This window comes from Octodon degus, unplaced genomic scaffold (genome assembly GCF_000260255.1).
Source record: "Octodon degus isolate 3935 unplaced genomic scaffold, OctDeg1.0 scaffold00198, whole genome shotgun sequence".
NCBI lineage: Eukaryota > Metazoa > Chordata > Mammalia > Rodentia > Octodontidae > Octodon > Octodon degus.
The window spans coordinates 1,840,623-1,851,655 of record NW_004524774.1 but is presented as its reverse complement, the minus strand read 5'-3'; the positions used below and the strand labels follow the sequence as shown (position 1 = coordinate 1,851,655).

The following is an 11,033-nucleotide window of genomic DNA, read 5'->3' as shown; positions in this document are numbered from 1 at the left end:
TATATATATATTGTTGTTGTTGTTGTTAAATTTCTCTGTCTAGGCACAGGAAAACAACAAATCTTCCTTAAATAATTCCTCCCACTTGAACTCTACAACCAAGCCCTCATCCTTTCCTCTATAGCATACTGAATAAAAGACTTTTACAGAAGAGTGCTTAGACTATAACCTAAAACCCACTTGTTTATTGCCAGTTTCAACACTACAATCAAACCTGAATATTGTTTTAGTTTTAAAAACGTCCTACATTGACATTTTTGTCTTCAAAGAAAATCACAGTAACAGAGCTTTCAGCGATGCAAATAGCTTCTTAATGAAAGGTAAAAACATGCACTTGGTTTGTTTTCACGTGCTGTTTTCTGAGGCTGGGCTGCTGAGGAGATGCTGTGGTGATCTGGCTAGCCAGCCTACAAAGAGAGCTCTGCAGTATGCACACCAAAGGTTTGCCACCACTGGTCTGGAAATTGATTCCTATAGTTTCCTCCATTTGTTATAGGATGTGCCAAGACTCAATTGTGAGAAGCAGATCATAAATAAGACAATATATATAAAGTAGTTTATATCATGAATCTATCACAACCCTTACCTCATACCATCCTTCAAAGCACTCTCAGCAGCATGTATGTGAACCATACAGAACTTGCTGCTCTTTCACATTGCAGTCTTTACTACAATACATCTTTGGGCTCTAACTCTGTTTATCTGTCTTCTTCCCCATTAGGAGACAGAACCTATGTTCATTAGTGAAGAAGGACATAATTTATTATAATAAGATACATGAAATGTTGTAGTAGAATTATGTATGTAGTGCTATGGGAAGGAAGGCATTATCAAGGACAGCTTCTCCAAAGACTGACTTGAACCTTGATGGACACTGAGGATTTTACTGGGCACAATGAATAAGAAAAGAGCAACACAGATGGAAGACCACATATGCTTGATTTGGAGGTATCAAAGCAAAGTCTCAAAGAATTTTCAATTGTTTCTTGATGAACAGAGCACAAGACTGTAGCTGAAGACAACTTTTAAAGAGGAGGCAAAGATGAGATCACAAAGAGCAATGTGGAGTTATTTCAATGTTTTGAGGAGGAAAAGAGCATAGTCTCATAATCATGTGGAACATGCATGGGAAGAGTGTGAGACTGAAGATAGTTTTAGCGGGTTAGGCACTCATGGACGTAATAAACGACTATAGTCTGAAATCAGGAAGTAACACTGTGGGTAACTAGGAAAGTTGAGAGTTATTTAGGAAAAATAATCAACAAAATGTAACAACTGATTGGACATGGAGGAATTAGTAGCAATTTAATGGCTTCTAGTATAGTCACGTAAGCCCAAAGCAGTGGCACACTCCTATCATCCCACTACTCTCAGGAGGACTGCCACAAGTTCAAGGCCAACCTGAACAGGGAACTCAGTGACTTCAAGGCCAGCCTGAATTACAAAGCAAGACCCTCAAAGAACCAAAAAAAAAAGAATATTCTAGTATATTACTTTTGCTCCGGGAGTAGAAATACAGGATAGGTCCAATTCGCATTATTCTTATGCAACAAACCTGTACAGCTTGGTACTATACTCATTACTATAGGTAGTTGTCAAATGGTGCATAATATTTGTGTATATAAATATATCTTTACACCTGGCAAGTGCAAGGTCCTGAGTTTGATCCCTGGTACCCCAAAATAAATATATATATATAAAATACTAGGTGACAGAAATTTTTCAACTCCATTATAATCATATGGGACCACCATCATTTTACGAAAATATTATCTGGTGTGTGACTGTATTTCTCAATGTGTGCTCTTCAAACTACCTTCACAATTCTCTGTGGAGGGCCAGAATGTAACTCAGCAGTGCAATGCCTGCCTAGCAAGTGTGAGGCCCTGAGCTTTCTTCCTGATACCAAAAACAAAACAAAACAAAAAGGGCTGGTGAGATGGCTCAGTGGTCTAAAGCGCCTACTTAGAACAAGCTTAGCAAAGCACAGGGACCGTGGTTCAATCCCCCAGAACCACATGCCAGCCAGCCCGTCCCCCAGGTGGGCTGAGCTGGCCACACACACACACACACACACACACACATAAATAAATAAATTAAAAAAACATCTCCTATGGAACTAGATTAAAAAATATATTTTTTTTGTTTTGGTTTTTTGAGACCAGAGTTTCACTATGTAGTTCAGACTGGCCTTGAACTATGTAGCACGGGCTGACCTGAAACTCACCCTAGTCCTTCTGCCTTAGTCTCTCAAATGCTGGAGTCACAGGCACACGCCACTATGCCTAGCTAAAAATTACAAGTTTCTTGACCACACATCCCTCATGAATCACAAACATAAAGTGGGGGGGACACATATGTATTTTCATATCCTGCCAAATCTGAACTATTATAATTCAGCCTACACACCTATCAAATGTTACATTACTGTGTTGCTGTTCACGTTTCCTACTTTTTTAGATCCTAAGCTACATCACCATAGATACCAAACTTTTTAATATTTTTTAGACAGGGTCTTGCTAAGTTGCCAAGATGAGATCTGAACTTGAGATCTTCTTGCCTCAGTTCCCAAGACTGCTAAGATAACAGGTGTGCATCCCTGCACCCAGCTGCTCAAACTAATTTCAGATCTTCTGGCTGAACTGCAAAAGCCTTTCACCTTGTCCTAAATCTTGCCAATATGCATTTTTTATACTAACAAGGTCATCCTCATCTCTTACTTAACTCTTCCCTAACCCGCAGTTTGGCTTTTTCTCCAGGCCTTTGCATTTAATATTACCTTCAAAACCTTATACTTTCACACAGTTTTCTCCCTAGTGAAATCCCAACATCATAATATACTATTCTAAGAAGCCTAGCTTAAATCCTGGCATTTTCCTAACTATACTCTAAGCTTACTTCAAACTTGTACTGATGAATTCCTAGAAAATTTATAGGCAGCATGTATAACTTAATGTGTTGATTACTTGAACATATGTAAACTAAAGTTTTATCTAGGTTTTGCTTTCTAGTTATCAATGTACATAAAACAATTGTTGGCAAATAATTTGAATATTTAGCAATTTTTGAAACTATCCCAGAGATTGATGGCTTTTTAAATCCCCTGTAGATATCATATAAATTTTTTAAAGGAGGGGGAGGAAGAAATAAATTTTTAAACAAAAAATAGTTATCAAATATATTCACTGCCCTAGATACCTCAGTACTCCATTAATGTATCCTACCTTGTTCTCTGAATAAAGAATACAAACCTAATCAAGAATGCAAACTATTTGCAAACAGCTCTCCATCACAATACATGACACTCTTGGGTTATTATGCAATAGTATACCATATAAGTGCAGCACTGAAGTATTGTGTCCTGAGTATAAAAGCCTTTAAGTGACAGCAACAGAGAGAACTTCAAAAGAATTTAAATCACGCATTTCCATTTATCCATATAATAATGCAACACCAAAGAAATATGAATTGTCCAATGTCACAGAGTGAATTAAAAGCACCCAACAAAAACAAATACACAGGCTTTTTGAATGCAAGGCAAGGAGCATTTCCATAATACTATTTGCTCAGTGATGCTAACAACAAAGTGACATCTTAAGAATTCCCATGGACACGAGTTAATATTTTAGGAGCCTCTCTCTACAATACTAAAAACCTGAGATATAATAAATAATTTCATCAGAATCATATAGATTAGAAAAAATATTCCAGAAAATGATAAAATTTGCTATGAAAATAAATGGGCACATTCTACTTCTAAAACATTTACCAAAACTACAAGAAAAATACTTACCAGAGCTATATTCCAATCACCTTACTCAAACATTCACCTCATTGCCTCAGTAAAACAGAAACCAAAAGAACTAAACATACAAAATACAAGCAAAACCCATAATTCCCAAAAGTACAAGTTTATATCTAAGAGTGAAACACATCTTTTGTACTTACCGTAACTTTACTTCCAACTATCTGCATGCAGTGGTCAACGAAGAGTGATTATGGTGTAAAAAAAAAAAAAAACAGCAATAATATTAGTAATCAGAAGCTTTTCACAGAAGTTAAGTGTTTAGTAAATTAGTAAACAGCTCACCTATTTATAATTTTAAACTCTGTATCTAAAGGCTAAAACAAATATATCAATATTAATATCTACCTTATTTTAAAAATGTTGTCTGCCAAATAAGAGTTCCCAAATAAAGGCTAATAACCATATGAGAACACTTTCAAATATTCTGTAATAGGCTTCCCACATAGTGCAATTTAAGTATAAAGTTTTGCAAAGTGAATTATAATCTAGCATTAGATAATTTATCAGTTCATAGCCCCTCAAAAAGTTGCCAATAGAAAATTGATGTTTTTCCTGATTGCTGCTTTTTTTCTTTCCTTATTATTATAAGCATATTAAAATTCAAAAAAGTTATTTTTGATTATAAGTGTTACATTTAACCCATAAACTAAATGTAAGAGTGAACTTTAGGTTGAAAATGACTTTTTTTTAGTTATAAACTAAAGGTCTATAATATTTTCTACCCCATACTTGAATATTACAAAGATATATTGGTTATTATTCAAGTTTTCCTAGATAATCCTAGCATTTCTATCATTCTATTTTCTATTAGAAAATCAGAATTTCTATATAATATGAGGACAAAGCAGTTTATAGCTAATCATGCACATATTCATAAAGAGAAAATAGTTCAAAAAAATGGAACTTTCCTAAGAGACAAGAGTTAAAAGAATTTCTGAGAGGCAGAATTGTGTTTAGGAAAACAAGAAGTAAATTAACAATCCTAAACATAATTTTATGCCAAAATATAAAAATAAGTCAAATTACTATTATCAGATTCCTACATATGCATATAAAGCATTGTCCAAAAAAGAACTAATCCACAAATTAAAACCATTAATTTGATATCAGTTGTTATCAAGATATGTTCCGGTTTTTTTGCTGATGTTTAAAAAATAAAATCGAATTTCACTGAAACCTTTGTAAAAATCCTCAGTCCAACAGGATATCTCACAAGATGCAAATAGTTGACAGTTGCTAAGTAAATTATTTCAGAAGAATTCATAAATCTCCAAATAGAGAAGTATGATTCTTAAAACTTCATTCAACAGAATATTTAAAGGCAGTAATTATTTGGTTGAATGAAAGCTGCTTTGGGACCGTTAACATGCTTCTGAGTTGAGAGATATGCTGTTGACTTAAATTATTGCCTCCCACCAAAAAAGACACAGGTTGTATTTGTCCCTTATTTATTTAGCATAGACATGTGACCATAAAATGAATATGAGCCTGTCTTAACAATTAAGACAAGTCTATACGCAGTGAAACAACCAAAATGTGACCCACTTAATGATTCACTTGGATTGCAAAATGACTGTATTTAGCTAAAGCACATAGAACAAAAGATTAGCATGATTAGTCAAGAGAAGCTAACATTTCATCATATCCAGACAATATCTGATAGCAACCTTAGAAAGTAGTTTCTCACAAGAAAAGCAAAACCATAATAAACATACACACACACATACAGAGAGAGAGAGAGAGAGAGAGAGAGAGAGACAGACAGACAGACAGACAGACAGACAGACAGACAACAGACAGACAGAATACAACTCCTGTATTTGCCATACAGGTAAGTCCAGCAAAACTGCAGATGTAGTTCATATCACTATTTTATTTCCTATTGAGTTTTAAATCAATGATAACTCTTAACTGGTTTCTAAACCTATACTCCAACACATTCTAAAATCTCAACTTGGAAACCTGATTTAAATTATTTCTTTTTTTTTTAATTTTTTTTATTTTTATTTATTTGAGAGAGAGAGAGAGAGAGAGAGAGAGAGAGAGAGAGTGAGTGAGTGTGGTGTGTGTGTGTGGCCAGCTCAGCCCACCAGGGGGCGGGGCTGGCTGGCATGTGGTGCTGGGGGATTGAACCGCGGTCCCTGATGCTTTGCCAAGCTTGTTCCAAGTAGGTGCCTCAGACCACTGAGCCATCTCTCCAGCCCTATTTCTTAATATTATCATAAGGACACTGGCATTTGGCAAACTAGTGAGGACTTTGGTGAATAATTTTTCTGCATAAATATCTCCATATGCTGTTAAGCGCATGCAGGATCCTCTCTAAATCACCAACACATAATGTTTCATGATTACAACTTGATAGGATGACTTCTAGAATATTAACAAAGCTTAGCTTTTCATGTCTGAAAACCTAGGTTATTTTTGAAAATGCCAACTCTTGGGGCTGGGGATGTAGCACCTGCCTGGTAAGTGCAAGGCCCTCAGATCAATTCCTCAACTCTTCTAGCTTATTTTTAGACAAATGTTCGACAGACATCAACAACCTTTATACCAGATCTGTAAACACACCTACAATGAGCAAGCAGATTCCATCTCATGGCAGATAGATGCAGAAAGGAGATTCTTTTTCATTTGCCTACTGGGAGTTCACTCATCACTAACAGAGTTGCCCAAGCTACACTTTTGGACTTTAATATTCATACAACTTTATTTTGGTACTTTAAGAAGAAATAAATTAAGCACTAGCTTTGTACTCTTATGATTTCCTTAAGACTCATGTGTACTTAAGAAACAAATGGTTAACTGGAATTTCAGAAGCATGATGGACATTTGTTGAGCTCACATTTTGTTTGGTTTTAGATCACATACAAAATGACTAATGCAGGTGGCTAAAAAGAAAAATGTTCAATTTATGTTTAAATTTCACTCTAATTCTGGATGTTTTGCATATGACTATGAAACATTTTCATACCAGGGACTTCAGCTAGCTCCTACCCTTTTTTTACGTCAATATAAAAATATTTGACTACCTAGAAAGCATTTTCATACAGTAAACTACTATCATCTGCTTTAAATAAGGTTGCATTGTAATAAGCAAATTAATATAATGAAAGAGACTAAACAAGTATATATATCTAAAGCCTAACAAATGACAGATACAAGGATGGGAAGCATGGTTATAAATGGGTAAAAAGCCATACATTTGGTGATAACTGATGCAAATTTTATTGTCCTGATCATGCAGAGTTAAAAGGATCAAATACTGAATGCTATTCCTTTTGCTTTATAAAGGTAATTACATACACAATTTTCACAGTTTTAATGACAGAAACAATGCTAATTAATGTGGTCCTAAAGTAAGGAAGCTTCAAAATAGATTGCTTCCATCAACATGTATGTGTCATGAAAAATAGCCAAAAATGTGTAATCTTAGACCTTTTTTGACCTAGATGTGACACACCTGTAATCTCATTACTTTAGAAGCTGAGATAACAGGATCACAACTTCAAGGCCAGCCTGAGCTACATGGTGGGACACTGTCTCAAACAACAAAAAGAATCTTATAAATGAGCTGTGCATATACAACGTACTCGTAGGTAAATTAAAACAAATAAGGACCACATACTACTTGGTAATACTGAATTTGGGGATAGTACCTTAAACATGAAATTTTCATGTCTTTGAAGAAATAGTCCCCTCTCATCTTTACTATAAAGCAGTGTAACTGGACTTACTTAACTTTAAACAAAATGTTTGCATTTTAATCTGAAGTTAAGGCTATAACTTAAAATATACACTTCATTGGTCAGATGAAGAGAAAAAAAGCATGAAAATAAGTTCTGCATAGAGATCAAGCAATAATCAAAAGATCAAGGGAAAAAAACCATCACGCAATCTTCATTATAGTCAGCCCCACTTACACAAACAACTACAAATGAGCTAGAGACACTAACAAAATCAGCCCATTAAAAACAGACCACATGATTAGTCATGTATCATTATCTGTACTTTGCACTTGGGTTTAGCTATACAGATTCAGTGTACTTGCCTGCTTGTATTTGAAAAATAACACTGAATCTATAGCTTGTATTTCCTAAAGCATTTCACTGTGAACAATAATTTCAGTGAAAAAATGAGAAGAGATTCATCAGAATTTCAAAGTAAAACCCTATGCATCACCTAATTCTATTGAAAATGATGCTTATGGCAAATTTCACTTATCACTTGAAACATATTTCTGCCCTTGGATACAGAAGCAAATTAAAAAACATGCTGTTGCTCTGCTCTGGCAGAGCTGCAATGTGTTACATTTAAACAGTTCAGCATTCAGATTTTAGCTTCCCTAAAGTATGATATATAATCAGCACAATCTCAAAATTCAGTAATTGCTACCAGAATTACTATACTGAAATAGTATTAATGGGAGAACCAAAAAACTCTAAAATACATCTTTCCAATAAAAAATGTTTTCTTCACTGGTCAACTTTTTAAATTTAAAATATGTATGTTTTAAATATTTGTTGTATCTACACACACAGAAAATGATTTTATGAACTCTTTATATGAAAAGCTCCTTACAGAAATGTCAAAGACACACTTTGCCATTTCAAAAATATATTTTTTCTTACCAAAAAAATCAAATCTGAACACTACTTTTAGAAGCACCTTAGGAAATAAACAAAGTAAAATACTGTATTAAAACAGTATGGTTTTCCCATTAAATCCTCTCACTGAACCATATTTTCAAGAGTAGAGACTCATAGAGATTTGATTACAGTATATATTGTTCATATTAAACAAAGCTGCCCAATCCCAATTATCTAGTATCTTACACAGTTAGCATTGCAGTGAATGAAAACAACGACAAATAAGCTGGGCTTTTAAATGCATTGCTAATTGCATGCAAGCAGGCATATGACATGAAGCTTTCATGTAAACTTAAAGGCAAAGCATGCTATGTTTATGTCTTCTCTCTCAAAATTTGAATTTTTCATCCAACAACCTATACATTATGTGAAATACCTATGAAACATCAATTTTTAGTAAGTATAAAAAGACTCTGGCTCCACTCTCCCTGGATTATTCAAGATTTTCCTATCCTTTTCAGTCTACTGTTTATAATAATGAAAGTATCTCATTTCTAAGATTGAAATTTCAGTTTTGCAATATACACTAAATATGTAAGAATCAACACTTAAATTATTTCCTAAATAGTTGATGTAAATACAAAGCAGCAAGAATTTGAAGATCTGAGGTTTGTTTGCTTTTAAGTAGATAATGGTAAACTCATTGTGTTGGTGCCGGGAAAGTCTACTTACAGATTTTGCAGTAGCAGAAATATACTGGACAACCATCTCGCGCTTGGTGGTAAAATCTTTGTTCCGTAAAGGAGCTTTCTTTTCTTCATTAAGGTTCATGTCCTCCTGGCGGAAAGAATACTTAACTGTGAGCACTGATAAATTTCTGCTTAAGACTTTCAAAAAAAGATTAATAAATATCAATAATGACTATTTGTTCACATTTTAAGTCATGCTTTAACAAGATTATTTTCTGGACACTTCACTGTATTACTTTTTCTCTATATACCATAATCTTGTGCACATTTTACCATATATTCAGGGTTTGTGTTCCCAGACACCCAGTGAGCAGAAAGAAAAAATAATAATTTTAGAGCATTCCATGGAATATACTGGCAGCTTATAGTATAGACAGACATTACAAAGCTCCACCAAAACTACTTACAATATTAACCTTGTTAGCAACATAATACACACACACACACACACACACACACACACACACACAAATTACTATTTGGCATATGCTCCCTTGATATCACTATTACTCAGGAAAGCAAATTCAACTGCTAGGTTAACAAGGAATATATACTTATAAAATTACTGTAGAAAAACTCACAAGTTGATGGACTTGAAAAAGCAAATGAAAATAATAAATATACAGTACTGGGAATACACAAGTCACTTATAATGGAAAAATACTCAGTTACTGGAACACACAGGTTCAGTAAGCTTTGATTTGCTTGGAAATCCATCTTTATGTTTTGATCTACATACATAACACTTTCATTTCACAAATTCCTTTTGTTCATCTTGAAATTCATATTATTCTTTACAATACATGAAAACACAGTTGATGAATCCCAAAACCAAGATGGAAGTAAATTTGTTCCAAAATCAAACAAGTGAAAAGATAACCTTCAGAATGTATAAAAAGGCAAATGTGTGAAAAGATAAATCATGTCTGATAAGAGATGAGTAACCACTTATAGAAAGAACTCTTTGCATATCAACAATATAAAGATAAATAAACCAATTACAAATGGACAAAATATTTGCATAAATATTTTCTAAAGAAGATATTAAAATGACCAGTAAAGCTGGGCATGGTAGTAACCACCTTAGGATTTCAAATTTGGGCCTAATCTGGGCAGCTAAGAAATTTAGAGAAATCATGTCTTGGAACAAAATAAAAAAGGGGCCTTCCATGCACAGCCCCTAGATTCAGTCACCAGTAATTAACACACACACACACACACACACACACACACACACGAATGACCAATAAGCATTCAACATTATTTGCTGAGGAAATCCAAATTAAAACCAGAAGAAATACCCCTCACTCCCATTATCAGAGGTAAAAGAGGAGCCAGGCATGGTAGCACATGCCTATGGTCCCAGCACTCAGGAAGCTGAAGTAGAAAGATTTCAAGTTACAGGCATGCTGGGCCTACAAAAAAAATGTAAGGCCAACCGAGGCTATATGGTTAGATCCTGTCTCAGAAAACAAAGACAAAAATGAAAAACAAACAAATGTTCACAAAAGATGTGGAGAAAGTGAAACCCTCACACATTCATTGCTGGTGAACGTGAAATTATACAGCCATTTTGGAGAACAGTCTGCCAGTTCCTGAAGAGGTTAAATATAAATGTAGTAGCATACAATTCTGAGTATATACCTAGAACAAATGAAAAGTATTTAACATCAAAACAGATATATGTAAGTTTTTACAGCATTTTTACTTATAGACAAAAAGTATAAACTAAAGGGCCGGCCAGATAGCTCAGCATACCAAAGCACCTGCTTAGGCAGAGCACAGTGGCCAGGATTGATCCCCAGCCTGCTGGGCCGGCCCTGCCCCCAGGGAGTGCTGAGATGATGATTGAGACTGGGAGTGCAGGCGCACTCCTGTAATCCCAGCACT

The 11,033-nt window shown here is 34.6% G+C and overlaps 1 protein-coding gene across 5 annotated transcripts in view; it reads right to left on the bottom strand.

Moving 5' to 3' along the window:
• The window catches only part of Diaph2 (diaphanous related formin 2), an 890,957-nt gene that overhangs the window by 812,410 nt on the left and 67,514 nt on the right, over nucleotides 1-11,033 (bottom strand). For 4 of the 5 annotated variants that reach the window (XM_023704632.1, XM_023704633.1, XM_023704634.1 and 1 more), the window contains 2 exons: nucleotides 9,127-9,231; nucleotides 3,949-3,969 (listed from right to left, as the gene is read on the bottom strand). In XM_023704632.1, the coding sequence (XP_023560400.1) occupies nucleotides 3,949-3,969; nucleotides 9,127-9,231 (126 nt within the window). The remainder of the gene's footprint in view (nucleotides 1-3,948; nucleotides 3,970-9,126; nucleotides 9,232-11,033) is intronic. The other variant, XM_004644436.2, reaches the window with a different exon arrangement.